This window comes from Lepisma saccharinum, chromosome 10, assembly GCF_977018435.1.
Source record: "Lepisma saccharinum chromosome 10, izLepSacc3.1, whole genome shotgun sequence".
Classification (NCBI taxonomy): Eukaryota; Metazoa; Arthropoda; class Insecta; order Zygentoma; family Lepismatidae; genus Lepisma; species Lepisma saccharinum.
The window spans coordinates 8,594,027-8,614,630 of record NC_139238.1 but is presented as its reverse complement, the minus strand read 5'-3'; the positions used below and the strand labels follow the sequence as shown (position 1 = coordinate 8,614,630).

Here is a 20,604-nt window from a genome sequence, read left to right as displayed (position 1 = left end):
CATCGTGGAAAAGGAACAACACCCAGCAGAGATTTCAACCATCTAGTGGCGATGAAAGCAAACATATCAGTCTATCAGAAGCTGATGTAAGAGTCGCATGCGAGCAGTCAGCTATCCGTCAAATGCAGGTATGTCCGACCTTTCAGACTTCAAAAGAGGCATGATCATAGGAGCCCGCCTGGCTGGAGCATCTGTGACAAAAACAGCTACACTTGTTGGTGTAGCACGGAGCACAGTGTCAACTGTTCTGACAGCCTACAGACAACATGGAAAGACAACGTCTGCAAAGGAGAATAGTGGGCGAAAAACAAAGTTATCCAACAGGGATCGACGTGTGTTGAAGCGAATAGTGACTCGAAAGCACAAGACAACACTGTCCCAGATAACCGCAGAGATGAACAATCACCTCCAGGACCCTGTATCAACGAAAACCATTCAAAGGGAGCTGCATTCTGTGAACATTCATGGCAGAGTTGCCATCCCCAAACCGTTGGTGACTCCACGTAATGCAGTGACACGAAGAAGGTGGTGCCAAGAGCACAAGAATTGGACACAGCAGCAATGGGAACATGTGATATGGTCAGACGAATCGTCTTTCACGTTATTTCAGACCACAGGACGTGTTTATGTGTGGAGAACTCCTGCTGAAGCATTTGATATTGACTGTTTAGTGCCTTCCGTGAAACATGGTGGGGGTCTGTGATGGTTTTGGGGGCTATATCTTGGAATGGTGTTGGTCCACTTGTCGTCCTGCGTGGGAGAATCAACGCAGAGAAGTACTGCACCATCCTGGGTGACCACCTCCATCCCATGGTTCAGACTTTAGTAGATTTCTTCTTCTACTAGTCGGTAGTCTTCTTCTTCTACTAATCAATATACTTATTCTTCTATAAACTTCTTATTCAATTATTTAATACACTTCTTCTATTTGTTAATAGGCTTCTTCTTCCATTAATTAATATAATTCTTCTTATACTTCTTCAATATAATTACTATCGCCTTGATTACTAGACTTCTTCTTCTACAAGTCGATAATCTTCTTCTTCTGCTAATCAATATACGTATTCTTCTATTCGTTAGTATACTTCTTCTTCTACCAATCAATATACTTATTCTTCTATTCGTTAGTAGACTTCTTCTTCTACTAATCAATATACTTATTCTTCTATTCGTTAGTATACTTCTTCTTCTACCAATCAATATACTTATTCTTCTATTCGTTAGTAGACTTCTATAAACTTCTTCTTCTATTATTTAATATACAGTAGAGCGTCGATTATCCGAAGTAATTGGGGGACATGGGTGTTCGGAAAACTGGTTTGTTCGGATAATCGAACTGTACATGTTTATTTGCCAAAAAGAAGTACTGTACAGTAAATTTATTCATAAAAACAGGCATCTCTTTAAGTATGTATTACAAAGTAACGTACAAAGGCAACTTTGCTAGGAATATATAGTATGTGGTATAGTTTATTAAACAAAAATATGTACATATTACATACGCATGGATGATGGACGGTAGGGTGGGAGAGTAACAGGTGCGAGCGAGTACACAGTTCGGTTAAGCGGTCGTTCGGTTGACCGACGCTCTACTGTACTTCTTCTTATATCGATGAAATCATATGCCTTTCATATATTTATTCTTCTATTAAATATATCCTTTATTTACAAAAGCTCCTATATCCAAATTCCTTCATTTATTAAACATTGGATTGACTCCCGTATCTTCCCAGCTATATTTCCCTTCTTTTTGGGCATTGTCAAAGATACAACAATAATTCAAATCAACATTTTTCTGTACGATGGCCTAATGGAACAGGGCCTAATGGAACAGGAGAAAAAGGGAGATAGAAAATTGTAATAGCTTTTTAACTTCATTAATCTTTACATACAATCACATATGCTGCACGTGTCGATCATTTCTTTATCTCGGCTTTATCCGTCTCCATTGTTTATCTCAGTTCATAAATTTATGTAAGCACAATTAATTTCATTTCTCCCAAACACTTTCATTCAATTCACGTACGCATTGTTACTATAATCTGCGATCCTAATATTTCTTCCGCGTGCTGCCATCTATGATTCCTTATTTCAGTCATTGGCCATATGGTTTGCATGTGCGGGTACGTAACATCAATCAAACGATACGATCCCCCTCATTTTTGCGTGAAGATATATAGAATTGGTACAAAATTTTGTCTCCCCAAAAAATTCCCATGACGCAGGCGCGTCAAGAAACCCCCTTGTGGGCATCCCTACATCTCATTACGTCACGGACGTGACTAGAATATGCTGACTGTTCTCACCAGAGCATACGGAAGTAGCTTCCACACGTGAGCAACGCTCGGGGAGGGGATTATCACGTGTGTCTCTGTTCACGTGATCAACTTTCGATTTCGACCCGGGCCTGGCCGAAACCTTTGTCAAGGTCCTAGTGCGTTGGCAAGAAGAATTTTACCTGGTATAAACAGGAAGGTGTAAATGGTTTTAGCGCTACGTGGATATGCTGGGAATAAAACATTGGCATCACGACTGTCTAAAACTCGTGTCGTAAAAACCAAGGTCCTACTTATTTGTCAATGAGCTAAGTACTCTGTGGTCCTGCTTTCGAATTTCTGACTGTGATCGTCAATGTTTGAAAGTAATGGGTAAGTAACCGTTACTTTTCTCAGGCATGGGCGTCGCCAGAAATTATTGTAGGGGGTTCTGGCCTTTAATAAATCTTGAATAGTTGAAATAATAATTATATCCATTAATAATCTATCTTTATATCTAATATGGATGTATGTACGTGTGTGTGTGTGTGTGTGTGTGTATGTTTGTTCCGGCATAACTCTCAAATGCCTGAAGCAATTTCAACCAAACTTGGTACACGTATCACTTGCAATCTGGAAAGAAATACTGTTGGTGTAAGACACCCCTGGCACCACTAGGGGTGGGGGTGGGATGGGGTGACATGTAAAAATAATCGAAAACGACCGATGTTAGTGTGGAATCCATAGTTTTCGGGGTTGCTAAGATGAATAGTAACACTCCCAATGCCGTTCAACTCCAAGGCACCCCTGGCAGACCTAGGGGTGGGGTGGGAAGGGGGTAAGATGTAAAAATATTCGAAAACGACCGATGTCAATATGGAATCCATAGTTTTCGGGGTCGCTAAGATGAATAGTAACACTGCCAATGCCGTTCAAATTCCAAGACACCCCTGGCACACCTAGGGGGGGGGAAGGGGGTGACATGTAAAAATATTCTAAAACGACCGATGTTAGTATGGAATCCATAGTTTTCGGGGTCGCTAAGATGAATAGTGACACTCCCAATGCCCTTCAACTCCAAGACACCTCAAGCACACCTATGGGTGGTGGTGGGTAAGGGGTGATATGTAAAACGACCGTTATTAGTGTGGAATCCATAGTTTTCGGGGTCGCTAAGATGAATAGTGACACTCCCAATGTAGTTCAACTCAAAGTTCATTTTACACTATAGTTAGAATTCATTATTTGCCTGTCTTATAGAAGATTAGGATAAATAAATCCCCGGGCAACGCCAGGGCAATCAGCTAGTAACTATTATAAATAAGACTCAGAAGTTGATGAAACAATGCTAAACCTGGTGTCAGTTCATTTCACTTCAGTTAGAACCAGAAAATATTTTCATATCTTGCATTTTTACGGTCTTTTTTGGATTTTACGAAATTTTGCAGTATTTTTTTGCAGTTCTCATACCATATTTCATAATTTTTTAGCTATATTTTCATTCTTCCCTGTTGTTTCGTAAATTTTAAATGCGTTTGTTAGCCTAACTTACGTATTTAAAATTCCTGAGATGGCCAGTTTAGCAAATTCGCCATTATTCCAAAATAAGGTCAATGAAAAAGCACAATGTTATTTTTAACTGGAATCTTTGGCAATGGATTACATAATTAATTGTGGTAAATGTATTTTTTCTCCAGCAAACTTAAAATACTTCGAGTGAAGTTTACTGTGATGTTCCCTCGCTGGCCACAATTGTCGCTTTAATTAGTTACAATATAAAGAAATATAACCTGATGTATGCGAAACACAACTGTATTTTCAGATGCCGGCCGACTAAACTCCGTACCAGCTAACTGTAGACCAGGCGAACGAGAACAAGTCGACGCAAGTAGTGACGCGAGACGGCTGAACAGTGAGAGAAACGGGATTGCGTAATGGGCGACGGGAGTTACCCGATTTCATCCTTTGCACTGTAAGCGTTGCAATCTTTTGAAAACGTTAGATACAGAACGCACATGGGAAACGGACCGTATATTTATCTCCAGGTCCGTACGATTGATTTAAGAATTTCTTAGGGAGAATTCACACCGAAGAAACACGCGACACGCAACACGTGTCGCTTGGAAGCCAACACTCAGTAATCAATGCAACCTTTCGAACCGAAGAGACACGGCAAGATGCACGTGTCGCGTGTCGCTTACCTGCCTCTCGGACTGTGCCGTTTTCTCAATACCGTGCATCGTGTTGCTTCAGTTTGTTGTTCGCGCATGCGCAGCGAATGCTTCATTCCAACGAGCTGTATTTAGACTCTAGAAGAGAGCCCAACCTACATTATGTTCGATCCTCTAATTGGTTGATATAATAAAGTATCGGTATGTACAATGTTATCGAACCCGGGATCACTTAATTACAAGGAGGCGACGTTACCACTTTGTCTTCCATATTTTTATATTTGTCAACAATCCTACACACGTAATCAAACTATTATTACTCTTATGATTATGCTAGAATTTATTTATCAATATTTAATTTCATAGGTACTTGTTAATTCATGCATAAAATCTTAAATACTGCAAAGATTTACGAGGAAAATTCTTCGGCTAAGGGCATTGACTTAAAAAAAATACCGTGACATGGTTTCACGAAGGTTGAGAGCCATTTCTCTAGTGTTTAGGTATTCGCTTTATTCAGGCTGAAAAGTGTAGCGTATACAGTTTGAGGTCAGTGCATATTATTTCTCAGTTTTCTCATGCACAACATGCCTCTCCCAAGTTTCAATAACTTGCACAAATTTTACAACGCAGTTTACATGTAACAATGTCTCTTGTTACGTTATTTTCGGGTGACTAATAAACTGATTAATGCAATTATAAACTGAGCAAAGAAACCAGTGTCGCTTGCCGCGTGCATCTTGTCTCTTCGGTGTGAAACACTCGTGTCGTGTGTTGCATGTCGCATGTCGCGTGTTGCGTGTTTCTTCGGTGTGAATTCTCCCTTAGGGAAATATTAGGGATAAAACTGCAAGAGTAAATGTTGACAAGCCGTTCATTTAGCGTACGGACTAAGGTGTGGACCGTACGGTTGGCAACACTGCGCTTTCACCACTCGATTTTCCTCCTCCTCCTCTGCCGATATGCGCGGCCCTGCTCTACAGTTAGCTGGGACAGCGTATACAGTATCGTCGAAGGAACACTCTGAAAGGAGGTGAATGGCTTTACAGAAAAACTTTGTGGTGCATTTTATGTAACCTTGAAGTCAAAATAAGCAAAACTACAGTAGCCCTTAATTGATTTTCCCTTCAGTAGTCTTAACACCAAACAGCAGTTTTATCAAATGATTCAACTACTCACTTGAAATTTATGAAAAAAGTCAAGTTTTCATTCTCAGAGAGAAATTTACTTTTAGGTCATTTTAAAATAATTTTAAGGTCATTCTGTAGGTCATTTTTTTCAATATTTTTTAGCTCATGAACTTCCGATCCCCAATTATAAACTACCCTAATTCACCGCATAATTGTCGCACCCTTTTTTGTTCAGCCTAAAAATTGGTTTAATTGGCCAATGATATTGGCGCAGAATCTTGGCACACAAAAATATTGTGTAAGTCCGTGCACTGTAGGATATTTTCGGAAGTGTAATATTTCGACTGTAATTCACAAATAAAAAACAATTAAAGTGTTATTTTTTTTCTCAGACCGCTAAACTGTTTCGAAGGATTTATGTGCGTCGATTTGGACTATTCACTTTTAACGTATATTCACTGGTATTCCGTGCATCCTAATCTTGCACCAAAGGCAAGTAATAGTAATAGGTGATTTTTAAGTACCGGTAATAAAAAAAAGTAAAGTAAAGTGTTCCCCTGTGCTTAGCACCACGCCATGAAGGCGTATAGGGGGTGTGGGGGTAACGCCCAACACTTTCTTGATCCGGTCGTGAGTGGGGGTGATGTGATCAACATCATGCCCCTGACCGACTTTAGCCCCCAAGGTTTCCCCCAGGTACCCATGTTATTCGACACTGGGTGGGCGCCGGGGCAGCTTCCAACGTTAGAAAAGTTCCCGGATTTGAACCGGCCGGGGATCGAACCCGGGACCTTTAGTATGGTAGTCAGACGCGTTACCGACTGAGCCATCGCGGCCACTTAAGTACCGGTAATACCGGCAATTTTTTTTTTTTTTTAAAAAAAAAAGCACTTCACATAATGGTTGGAACCCACTTTTTTCAAACAAATTTGGCATAAAATCTGCGACCATTATGCGGTGAAAGACGGTAATAAAAACAAAACAATTTTAATCCAAATATAATAATAATTATACTGTGCGACAATGAAAATTGCCGCAGAACAAAAACATGTGATTCCTATGGAGTTGAGTGCCCTGTTGACGATAATGAAAATCGTTTTTCGCTATCACCTAAACTTTTTTCTGGGAACGCAATTTTATCAGCGCACGACTGCATGTTATTGTTGTCACTTATCAGCACAGCCTGTTACTAGGACTCGACAGTGCATAGGGGGGGGGGGGTGGAGAGGGAAGGGATAGATAGCAACTTGGTTGAGGTATAGTAAGGAATCATGAGTTGCAGTTATTGGCATCAGTCAGTTACTAGTGGGATCACGCAGTGTTTGTTCCTGCAGTGTGTGCCATGCAAAACTCCTAGCGTGAAGAATACTGTTTGTGTGTGTTGGCGTGTCTTTTGTGTTCAGCGATGGCTAGGAAGTGTGTTAATTTATCAAACCTTTTCTGTTATGTGTGTGGTGAGTTTACGACGAAGTCCCAAAGACATCCCATTTCCCCGCTTTTCAAAAAGGCGTACGAGTTGTATTTTGAACCAAAGGTAGATGAGGGTAAGTGTTGGGCACCACAGAACTGTTGCTCACGTTGCTCCCGCTATTTAAGGCTGGTTGCATGGATCCAACCCATCTATGTCATTTGCCGTACTACAGTTGTAGAGGGATCCTAGAGACCACATAACAGATTACTTTTGTTTAACGAAAGAAACTGGAATCTCAAGTAAATCAAAACACACAGTTTCATATCCAAATTTGGAATCTGTAATGCCCCCAGTTCCGCATTCTGATTCTCTCCCAGTTCCAAAACCAGCAACGGAACGGACACTATGGACACTGGAAGATGAAACAGACGATGGTAGTGACCAACCAATAGATCACGAAGATCTTTATTACACGCCATCTACATCACAGCCCCAATCACAGCCATTGTCACAGGCAGAATTGGAATTAATCCCTTGTTGACAAAAACAGTGTGCTGTTACCAGCGCTTCATCTGAAATTGGACTTCATGAAGAATTTTGTGAAAGCAATGGACAAAGATGGCGGTTTTTTTTAATTTTTACTGTCCAATTTTTTTGCGATTAGTACTGCAAAAATTAAAGAAGGTATTTTCATTGGGCTTCAGATTCGTGACTTGATGAATGACATAACTTTTGAAGAGTTGCTGACAGCTTGGCTTGCCTTCAAAGATGCATGCAACAATTTCTTGGGTAACGTCAGGTCTGACAACTACAGGGAACTGACGAAATATATGCTGGCCTGTTACAAGGCTATGGAGTGCAACATGTCCTTGAAAATACATTTCCTGCATTCTCGGAGATATGAGTGAAGAACAAGGTGAGCGATTTCACCAAGATATCGCTGCCATGGAAAGACGATATAAGGGAAGACTGTCACCAAACCTTTTGGCAGATTACTGCTGGACACTTCTATATGAAGTTTCACCGTCCACCAACAAACGGAACGTTTCCAGGATATGTTTCTAATGTAAGTACATTTCAAGCTTATTGCAGCTTTCTTTTACCTTTTTTTTATATATTTTGTAATACAAACAATTAATTTTGTTCCGTGATCTCTATTTTATCCAGCTACAGGTTCCTCCTGTGCTGTAATGGAGTCGTTTCCAAGTGTCGCGAAAGTTACTACTTTGTTTCTCCATGTATTACAATATATTGCTTACTATACGAAATATAGGCTAAGTGGTACATGAAGCATATCTTTTCCAGAAAAATTGGTACGTGATGGAACATTTCTGATTTCATTTTCGTAATCAGCGTATTTGATTTAGTAAACAACACCTTGTTTCATCTCGCGGCAAGACACAAAGTTCAAATTTGTTGCACTGTGTTATTATATCGTTGGGGATATTTTTATACCTGATCCACCAGATGAGTAAATATCCAGCCAACTGTTTTTCATAATATTCTTTCATTTCATACAGTTCGTGTACTGAGATGCGCAGTTATTATATTGTCTTATATAACTTTTATACTCCTCGTTCAAGGAAAAACGTCAAAAGTTGGGGGATATTTTAGTCATGAAGTTTATGTTGTTTGACATTTCTAAAAAAACTCTAATTTTAGGAATTTGAAAACTTGACTAAGTGATGGGATATGAAAAAAATATGACCTGGTTCTTGTATTTTTTTTCGATCTAACACAGTGTTTACTTTGGTTATTCTCGAGCTAACTCAACATTATTTCTGTCATTAACAATAAAAAAAAGTTTCGGACCGGTTCGACAACCTTCCCCTTCCCCAACCTCCCTACTACGCCCATGTTCTGAGGTAACGAGTACATTCCTGCACTACACACGCGATCATAGATTGGTGCCCTTAACGTTGCTTCAACATGCTCTAAAATAAATCACCCAATAGCAACAATTTTCATCTCTTATTTATTACAGACATTAAGACTTTTTCCAAGAAAAATTTTGCATTTGTAAGTTCAATGACACAACACGCATGTGTCATATTATGTCATAACTGGCATTGCTATGCAATTTCTTCGGTTGATTTCAAACAACATAAGGAAATGAACTATTAAACTGCCCAAAGATGCTTTACATAAACAGTAAAATGAAATTGGTGCCTTACATTATGTCATAGGCGTATTTAAGGGGGGGGGTCAATGGATCCAAACCCCTCACCTTATGGTTCAGTAAAATTACCAGATTACCTGTTCTATCCGCTTGTTCATAAAAATGTCTTCCTACTTACTTTATTTCTAAATTCGAGACGTATAGGACGGGATACAGATGGGAAGGAAATGATGTAATTCCGCACATCAGATGGGACTGCAGACCAAATCTCTCCAATTTCCTGATAGTTTTGGAATTTCTGTGATAAAAACTGCATTGGGACTGTTGGATCAGTTATAATTTTCCCCCTCGATTCTTCTTAAAGGAATTTGGTTTCTGTGAACGCAGTGCAGGAAAATAGGGGAAACACCGTAACATTCTCAAGTTGTTTGAACAGAAAAGCATCAATACTAAGTAGCGTGACTTGTGGAAATGTATTCACTAATTGTAGATTCCGGGACAATTTCAGTTGCAAATCTCCTCCCTTGCATAGTAAGCTCTTTACCGTAAACAGTCAATGCTTGGGTGCCCGCACTGTTCAGTCCGCAGTTCTCAAATAAAGTTTCGACATTGTGAGGTAGCAGGTTAATTCATTATGGCACGGAAAAGGAATTTCAAGATTAGTGATGTACTTCGAAGTAGATTTCTGTTTCTTTTTAAGAAGTGTAAAGAATATGATAAAGGATATGTAATTACACACAACTTTGTCGGGTCCACCCCCTCCCGCTCCCCAACAAGCTTCCGGTAAGCAGTGTCCAGGATATTCACTTATGAAATATAGCAACCCTAATCATACCAAAAGTTGCCCCCCCCCCCTCCTTACGTGAACTATATATACGCCCTTGCATTATGCGGACGTTAATTTTTACATGAAATATAATTTACGAACTGCAGAACTACCACAAGGTATTTCGGTAAAACCCAACATCCATTAAAACAAACTAGTGTAACAACACTTACTATAACCAACGGTTCTAGAGCAGTTACTTAATATGGGTATAAAGGAAGTTTTCGACAATTCTTCAAAAGTAAGAAATGTCAGGCCAATTAGTTAAGCAAGTTTTGGGACGAAATATTGTGATACAAATGCATACGTTGCACTTCACATGAAATGCACATAAAATTAATCTAAAAGAGTTGACTTTCTACTGAAATGAGATGGTAAAGGTTTGCCTCCAACCAAGTTTGTTTCGATAATAATTAGGATTCTTGTATGCAATTCAATTGTATGCATTCAATTCCATTTTACGAGTATTTGGGAACAGGGATTAAAAGCATTTTCTTCTGCCGGGGATAAATATTTTTGTGGGGAAAATTCCTCGCATCCACCCGTTAATTCGCACACTGCCTAATAATTACAATGTAAGCAATATTACAATTAATTTACTACATATTTCGTATTATTACCTAAGAACAATAAGCAATGGTTAATGGTTAAAACCAAGAATTCTGAGAGTCTAATAAAAGTTTCTAAATAGTGTTCCTCTTCATTTTCGATGAGCTACATGTGCGAGGTTCATTATATTTAATTATAAAACTATGGGTGTCCAATTACAAACTACCATTTTACCTATTAAAATGGCAATTTTTAATCATATCGAATAACATTCTCTGACATAGTTCTTTTTTGTTTACTTTTCATTGAAGTTACATTGTCTCGCATAAAATAATATTTCCACGTCATGATTTCATTCTATAATTAAACGACTAGTGCATATTAACTAACTTCAAATATTTGAACACAATTTTTATGACTTCATATTAGTGTTGCCCACGGGACGAGACGGGACAGGCTTTTAAAAATTCGAGACGAGACGAGATTGACCATGTGTGATAAGACAAACGAATATTTTCGAGACGAGACAGCATTTCCACGACACTCCACGAGACGAGACAGGCCAAAGTCTCATCTCGTGGGCAACACTACTTCATATTATTCTGGTTTATTTTTACTTCGTTTTTCTGCCTTTTAACAATTTGCGAGGTTGAATGATGATATGATGCAAGTGATGAACGGACACTCACAACGAACACCTATACCCAGGACACCTGGCGTCGTAGCGCGCTGTGCAAGATAATTATGTAGTATTTTGTTTATAGTATGATTTCAGTAATTTTGGATATTTTTAAGTGCGTCAAAAGAATATACACTCCTCACAAAAAGTTTGAAATATTGTTTTATTAGGTACGTGATAGGTAAGGCCTTACAATTCAACAACACATGGTATCTGTCTGTCTGCTGGACGTTCTCGTGTTTTCGTCGACATGTGCCAACGTTCCTATCACCTATTGCTTAACACAATATTCCAAACTTTTTGTGCCTAATATAACAATATTTCAATTTTTTTTGTCTAATATAACAATATTCCAAACTTTTGTGTCTAATATAACAATATTCCAAACTTTTTGTGTCTAATATAACAATATTCCAAACTTTTTGTGTCTAATATAACAATATTCCAAACTTTTTGTGTCTAATATAACAATATTCCAAACTTTTTGTGTCTAATATAACAATATTCCAAACTTTTTGTGTCTAATTTAACAATATTCCAAACTTTCGTGCCAAATATAATAATATTCCAAACTGTTTGTGTCTAATATAACAATATTCCAAACTTTTGTGCCAAATATAATAATATTCCAAACTTTTGTGCCTAATATAACAATATTCAAAACTTTTTGTGTCCAATTTAACAATATTCCAAACTTATGTGTCTAATATAATAATATTCCAAACTTTTTGTGTCTAATATAACAATATTCCAAACTTTTTGTGTCTAATTTAACAATATTCCAAACTTTTGTGCCAAATATAATAATATTCCAAACTTTTTGTGTCTAATATAATAATATTCAAAACTTTTTGTGTCTAATATCACAATATGCCAAACTTTTTGTGTCTAATATAACAATATTCCAAACTTTTTGTGTCTAATATAACAATATTCCAAACTTTTTGTGTCTAATTTAACAATATTCCAAACTTTTGTGCCAAATATAATAATATTCCAAACTGTTTGTGTCTAATATAACAATATCCCAAACTTTTGTGCCAAATATAATAATATTCCAAACTTTTGTGCCTAATATAACAATATTCCAAACTTTTGTGTCTAATATAACAATATTCCAAACTTTTTGTGTCTAATATAACAATATTCCAAACTTTATATGTCTAATATAACAATATTCCAAACTTTTTGTGTCTAATATAAAAATATTCCAAACTTTTGTGTCTAATATAACAATATTCCAAACTTTTGTGTCTAATGTAACAACATTCCAATCTTTTTGTGAGGAGTGTATGTTGTGAAAGAAGAAATCACATTAGCTGCTTCATTGGAAGCACCATCCTCCTATAAACTCATAATATACCGTGCACTAACAATTCTTTTTACCTGGCGAGTGGCAGAGTTGCCCTTCGTATGACCGGCTTTGATCTGGCAACAACCCCATTCGTCACAAGGACATCCACATTCTACAGGAAAAGGATATTATTTTACCATATCCCACACTCAAGAAAAGAAAAGAAAGCAAATATTATGTCACAGATGTAACCCATAAGCCTCGCTTGGGCAAGGCCTATGCCCACACCACCTGACAGACACGGACCTCATTCAGGGAAAAACTTCCGGTGTACCAGCGGTCCCATTGTACCAGGAAGCTGCGTTTTCTCCTTCGCTTCCGGCCGTCTTGATGAAAAAGAGAAGAAAAAGAAGAGCCAGACTGTGGTACTTTTACCGGCAACCAGCAGGAGAAAGTTGTTCTAAGTGCTTCGTAATGATATTACACAAACTAGGGGAGTGTATCTTGGAGATATTTTTCCACTGCATCAGTCCTGATCTTGTGGTGTACGCAGACGGTATCGGATACGATGTCGCGGATACTGGTAAGTAAAGGAAAAATCAAAAAACGCGGTTCTTTCATGGAACTAACTTTTGAGAGTTGTCAAGTCATCAGGATCACTTTCATTCCCTCACAACACAACGTAACAAATGGGCACGAAAAACATTTCAACAGATTCCTAATAAAATACGTGCAAACTGGTTAAAGTAACAGCCAGTGGCGGCTCGTGAGAAATATATGTAGTGGTTCTGCACAAAAAAAACAACTTAACGTACGAATTTTGGTTGTAAAGTATATGCATATCCATGGACGTCCGCAGATTTTTTTCCAGCGAGGGGCAAGGAAGGTACTTTTTCCTGGGGGGGGGGCAAACAAGGTACATTTTCCCCATTAATAGTGTTGTTCCCTCAAATAAACATTGCTTAATTTTAATTTATCATGTTCGTGCATTAATTAACACATATTATTGTGGCTGAAATGAAATTATATGTGTGATATATATAATTTTTGGTTGACTTTCATTTTCAAAAGGGGCACAGCCCCCCTTGGTCCCTTCTAGACGCCCATGTGCACATCAGAAGTACGTGATCATGCAGTCAGAGGAAGAAAGAAGCCATTTTGATTAAGACAAAATATTATTTTTAAAAAAGTATCATACAAACATACCTTATCGTTTGTAAATGAACTCCATTCATTAAATATTATCCAAATATTCGCACAGAAAATACACGAAATTCGTAAACACGTTTCACTACCCTCGGCTTCAGACTCACACTCGTGAATACTGTGATAAACGAAAGGATAGTTTTAACTTTTCACAATGAATGACCTTCTACTCAGCAGGAGGAAAGAGGAGCGGGCAGAGGGTTGTAATGGCTCTCGAATCAGTAGTGCCAACCCTAGAATGATATCGTTCTTTCTGTAATTAGTATTGCGTCGCCTGGACAATGACAGAATAAAATGAACAAATCGGCGGTACGTCTAATTTCTAGTTTCGTAATTTTAACTCGCTTTTCTACCTATTGAGTTTATCACGACGATGAATGTGGATAGTAAAAGTAGATGGTAGAAATTATATTATTTCGCACTTAAAATAGAAATTTTCCTTTCTCGGTGTTTGGCAACCCTACTTCGTTCTGCAAACCATGCAGCTCAACGCCTCTCTATGCAAAGCAATGGGAACAGACTATACTGCAAGAGGTTTAACCTGGCACGGCTCCCGCCAAAACCTTCTCCGTCGTCTGCAGGACGTTGTTGCCACTGATTTCGGCGCAAGCGAGCAAACATGGCCGGACTGCGAGCTGTCATTTGCTGGTGCAAGCACAGATGTCTCCGCCACCAGAACATTAACGTCCTTGACAACGTGGCAACAAAGGACACGCGAAGGCAGCGGCGACCCCTGGTAGGCAGAGAACAGAGCACGTGCTGTCTCCAAGGCTTATGCCAATGGTTGAAAACACTCACGTGACGCCCGGGAAAGTCGGCTAGCAGAAGGAAATCTACGATTTGGCGCGAACTGTCCCAGGTTAAACCTTGTGCAGTATAAAGCGCGGGAAGAAAACCTCATATAGGATAGCGACCTGGCGGATCCAGCACACAAAGACGAAAACAAAGCAAGGAAGGCAGCTGGGTAGCGAGGTGCGTACAACCAATGATCGAATATCTAAAGAGCAAAATCTGTTGCTTTGTAAAATACAAAATAACTAATTTCCTAAGTAAATTATTTTGATAAAAAATATGGTGGTTCTGCAGCTCTGCAGTTCTTACTGCAGAGCCGTCCCTGGTAACAGCAACCATTGAGGCCACTGTCAACCAGTCTGCGAATTACAGTCGGGACGCGCTAACAACCGGCGTGGAACCACCCACTCTGGTAGCGACGCACTGTTGCCGGATTGACCTACTTCAGATTATCGCGAGTCCACAGAAACACGTGTAGGTTTAAACATCTGGTTAAACAGTCAACAACGGGACACATCCATTGTTCTCATTCTCAGCAAAAACAACTGATTCTTTAACTACTACTTCTGTTCTTTCATTCATTGTTTATGTTTTTACATACAGGTAGATCGGAGCATTAACTACACATGTACCAAATGTATTATTAATGTTTAGGAAATCGAGCAATTGCCAAGCGTTTCGTTGTAATTCATTGAACTCTGTATTGCCAGAGCCTGTATTATCCTGTATCTTCAGAAAATAATCTCACATCACACACCCACACGTGCCTCCCCGATGGTACAGTGGGAGGGTAAGAGTCGTCGCCTTGTAATCAAGTAGTGCTGGGTTCGATACCCTGTCGATGCACATAGTGGTTCGGATCCCACTTCCAACTGTAGGGCCATTTCATATTAGCCGTAGTGTGCATAAAGTGGACTTTAAAACTCCAACTCAATCAATCAATTGATTTGTTCTTAATAAATTCTTGACCGTAATACAGTAACTCAGTTCTGTGAAATTCTGTATAAGAGGTAAATTTTTGTAGGTTCCGAAAAATATAATTTAAAAACGTGTGAACGAAACCAAGTTTTACGTAATTTGATTATACGTAATTCGCCATAATGTTCAATAAAATGTTTCATGCTTGCCAGAATGTAAAATTCACACGGGAAGTTAACGTTAACCTACAAGAAACTTCAGATTCAAACTTCTAGATTCGTTAATTTATCACTTTACGACGGAAATAACATATATTAGTATACTGATACGTACGTGCTTAATTTCGCGTGACGTTTTATTTTTTCCCAAGCTTGCCAACAGCTGATTAGCCTGTCCGTGTGTTTGTGCGAACGTGGCAACGTAGAAACCCCCCAGCCACATGGCAGCCAACAAGGAGACAGAATTTGGTCACGTTCTGCGTTCTGATTGCACACCGCTTCTTATCGCGGCCAGACTGTAATGGAGGGGGGGGGGGTCCCGGGACATCCTGCCCCACAAAAAATTGTATCCTCGGCAAAGTAAAATTATTTTTATCCCTGCTATGGATGATTTTATTACCCTCAAAGAAAATGGATTTGAAAGCATCATTTTTTAACTGTGTAACAAGCACAATTGAATAATCATTCGTCTCCATTAAGGATCCAGTCATCAAACATTTCTCTATCGAAATGTATGCAGTCTTGTGGATTAAAGAATGGCATCATTTTGCAACTGACCAACCTCACCAAGCCCAGACAGCAAGCAGCAGGCTCTTTTCCACTTAAGTTTTCATCGCATAGTGTTGATATTTTTTTACATGTATTAAAGTGTTCGCAAGAAATTGTTGGCAGGTTAGATGGACTGTAAGTTTGAACTTCGTAATGGAAATTAGGTCAATTGAATTGATTGATTGATTTGTTGTTTTTTAGTCCACTTTATGCACAGAAAGGCTAATCAGGACTGGACTTCAGTTTAAAGTGGGATCCGAACCACTATGTGCCTCCACCAGGTATCGAACCCGGTACTCCTTGATTACAAGGCGATGATGCTCCCAGTGCGGCATCGTTTTCGGTGTTATAAGTTCGAGAGCTCTTGTGTACGAGTTTGGGTATTTTTAGAATGGAAATATACTGTTTCCAAATTACTTCTAAATATGATCATGAGGTTTAATCACCTAGGTTAGAACCGATGTTCTAAGCTATGTGGGTTATTCCTGAGTAAACAAAAAATGATCGATCAGACAATTCGATTATTGATGGTGGGGAAATAACTTCCGGTTTGGCGAATTTTCCAATGTAAACAAGTGAAATATCGATTGTCACCAAGCTTTTTTTTTCTTATAAATGATCGGAAACAAAATGGATCACTTGAAATTTTTAGTGATATAAAGAAACAAAGGTACCTACAAAAGATTAGCAATTTCCCGGATCCTTTGGATGCAGATAAAAGAGACAATATTTATATTTTCCAAGGCAACGTTGATCTTCTACCAACAGTTTCGTTTTTGAAAATACTTCTCCAAGTTGAAATGAAGCTTACATTAATTACAAACATTGAAAAACTTCGATTACAACAGTAAAAGAAATAATAATTACTACGGTTAAAATTATTGTTATACACTAATAATATATACCGAATTAAAAAAAAATTATTCGAATTTTATTATTATCATGCTATTCGATCCACAAGCCGAGTGAATATCCAGCACAAAATTTTCCATTAAAACTTTTACATTTCATAGTTACTATCTGAAATGCACAGTTATTGTATATTGTTATTAAGTTTTGCAAGTTTTGTTCAAGAAAGGACTTTAGAAGTTTGAAAAAAATACTCACAAATTTTATTTTGTGTGACTTCATCTAAAATTATAATTTTTCGAATTCTGAAAACTGTGGAACCATTTATTCTTTGGATTAAATGGTAGAATATGAAACTATAACCTGGTTCCTGTATTTTTCACTCATTTTTTCGCTCTAATGCATAATTTACATTGATTATTCTCTTCGAATACTAACCAACTTTATTTATGTTATTAACAATAAAAATAACAAACTTTCTGCTTTTTTTGCAACTTGAAGGATGGCAATTTCCAGGGGGGAGGGGTCGACTGTCCTACTGACGCCCATGGAGAGAGCGCTTATCAACAACCAAAAGGCAAATGCGTTATAATATGATTATAAATAGTTCAAACTTTTGAATGTAGTCAACACATGTGCGTTAGACAATTATAATTTTCGAAACACGTAAAATATTTTCATTTGATTTGATGAAGTGCCGACTGTAGAGCCTAATACCTCGTGTTTGTGTCCAATCTTTTCGCTTTGCTGCCAAAATCCACTGATTTTTCCGTATCGGGTCTGTCTCAAAACGACGCATAGATACCTGAGAACAATTGCTTGTTCCCTGTCTCATGTTGAAACCAAAAGAAAGACACAAATATTGTCGCCTTTTCCGAAAACACTGCCTTCACACCTTTGAATTCTATGTTATTCTTTTCAAAACCGGAAGTGCAGTCCCCGCCAGTGCCAAGGAAGCACAGAAATGTAAACATCTGGTGAATAGCGCCAATTTAGAACAGCAAGGCAATTGCTTAGTTTACTGACTGGTAACACACATACAAATTTCCATACTAAAAAAAAAAAAAAAACTTCCTCCCAAAATTAAATCACAAATACGCCACTGAGTGGGTGGGTATTCGCCCCAAAGCATGAGGCTTCATCCGCACAGTGCTGTCAACAATGGTAAGCATTTTATGTGTTTAGTGTGTAAAAATATGTCAACAATGGAGTTTCTAAGTGTTGCATGTCTTTGATTGATGGATTTGCATTTTTTTAATACTCTTTTCTGCCACCTTTTATCTAACGACGAAGATGAAGATGAGTAATGATATGAAATTGATGAAGGGATACTTACAAGGAGTCCAGGTGGGGACTCGAACCTGAAACCCCTGACGTCGTAGCGAGCTGTGTTTATCACTCCTCCACAGAGGTTAGCTTTACATGTCTAAAGGCGATCCTAACTTTAAAGAGCTCAGTATGGGGCCTTCTAGGCTTTTACATTTGAGATCACTACCCCCAAATAAAAATGTTTTTGTCAACATTTGAAGAGTAAAGAATGAATATGCACTGATGTAATGAAATGTTCTACCCTTTCTCTTACAATGAATATAATCTTATAAATATATATTCATTTGTTATGTTTTTTCGCGATTTAGGGAGCTAAAAATAACAGTCTTCTAGCCTTCGCTTCAAACATGTGTTGCGAAGAGGGAAGGGGGCGGAAAATATGTAGACAAAAGTTCGTTTACAGCAGTGATTCTCAATTTTCGTGATCTCCCGGTGCGGTAAATTCGTTTGTTAAAAGTAGACGCTCCGATTCCAACAATTTTACTCTTGAATAGCTTTCTAATTTCTTTAAACTTAATTCGTTAATGAAAATATGCAATGAGGCAATGGATTATTCGTCTCCTTTGGAATGAGAATTTAGTAGTATCCTACGCAGGCATATCTTATGATTACTTGTTCCACTAAATTGCTTTTAAAATTAGTGTTTCTTAACGCCATTCACTTGTTATGACATTTTAGCCCTTGTATGAAACAGTAAGAGTGGCTTATTGACTTTTGTTTAGGAGAGTACTACAGCACGATGTAGTACACCATGCACATCATACGTTAACATTGCCTCTAAGGGAGCCGTGTACCCACTGTAACCCCTCGATAATTGTTATTTTTTTCAATCGATAGATTTTGATGTTTTATGTAATATAAAATTGATTCCAGCGCGCGGAAAACACAAATAACGGAGATATTTTATCCCAAATTATGGCCCGCGTAAGTATAAACCTGCCATTTCGGAGTATTTTTGCAGCTTTTTATTAGTAAAAACCGTTTGAATGCACACTCAAATAGTGAATGAAGCCATCGAAAATTTAACAATCCTAATCTAACGACGTAAAATTGTAGCTGCTGTTGTGGAATGTCGTTTTGGGTGCTATATTCACTTGCTTTTTATTAGTAAAAACCGTTTGAATGCACACTCAAATAGTGAAAGAAGGCATCGAAAATTTAACAATCCTAATCTAACGACGTAAAATTGTAGCTGCTGTTGTGGAATGTCGTTTTGGGTGCTATATTCACTTGCGCGAAGTGTCTTCGGGCTGTTCTGCTTCACAGTAAGGTTACACGCTAAGCAAGAGATGTACTTTTCTTCATAATAACACATTTCATCGAGATGAAAAACAACTGAAACTTTCATAAACAACAAAATCTTCATAAACAATGAACGTTTAGAGGAAGTAGATGGTCAAGGGTTGGCGAGTAGTAATGTAAGCTTTAAATCCAGCCCTCGCTTTAACCATAATGAAATTCTACTTTCATTAGTTCATTAGCATTAAAGAAAGTACAGGTTTTATACACAGTAGTTGGTTCTTGATTCAATTTTCGAGACATTGGTTGAATGGTAAACGGCTTTTTTGGTAACTGAAAGTTAGAGGTGAGGTATTACATGAGACCACAAAATGACGCCCTCGGGCGCGTCAAGTACCTGAGCGATGCTCGCTGAACAAGATTTTCGCTCGTTGAGCAGACAGGTCATTTACTTGACGCTGCGTGCTCATTGATTAAAATATCAGTGCATTTGAATAATCTGTGATCAATGTAGCTGCGTCGAGTGGACAAGATTTCAGTTTGAAATGCTGTTAATTATGAAATACTTGATGTGGATATGAACGCACAAAACTGTCGAAATTTTCATTTTCACAACCTTGCACAACTTTGCAAAACTACGGTGTGTATTTGAAATAAACAACACTTTCATTTAAATACAATTACAAAAACTGGAATATTATGTTACATTCTGTTACTTGAACTTCCTCTGTAATTACACTATTACGCAAGCAGTTCATCATAAATATTTCCTCATTGGCCGGCAGCCAACTAACGAGATCGAAATACAAAAACGATATATTCTGTGGCTCAAACCTGTGGCGAGCAAGGTTCAAGTTCGCTCAGTAATCAAGCGAGCAGCGCTCGCCGAGCAAAGCCGTCAAGTACTTGAGCGATCGATCAAGTGTTGCTTGCTGAACGCTCAGATAAAAAAAAAGTACCTGACTCATCCCCGTTATTCCCTGATGGTGAACATTATTATACACATTACAAACCCACGATCTACTAATTGTACTGTAGGATTTAACTGTATGTAGTTCTAGTTTCGTTGA

The 20,604-nt window shown here is 38.2% G+C and overlaps 1 protein-coding gene across 2 annotated transcripts in view; it reads left to right on the top strand.

Moving 5' to 3' along the window:
• Positions 1–7,963: 7,963 nt before the first annotated feature.
• The window catches only part of LOC145993747 (cytochrome P450 4C1-like), a 63,148-nt gene continuing 50,507 nt past the window's right edge, over positions 7,964–20,604 (top strand). Inside the window, exon 1 of one of the 2 annotated variants that reach the window (XM_083129499.1) lies at positions 7,964–8,033. In XM_083129499.1, the coding sequence (XP_082985625.1) occupies positions 7,980–8,033 (54 nt within the window). In that variant the 5' untranslated portion in view covers positions 7,964–7,979. Of the gene's footprint in view, positions 8,034–12,970; positions 13,018–20,604 lie in introns of those variants that run through there. The other variant, XM_083129500.1, reaches the window with a different exon arrangement.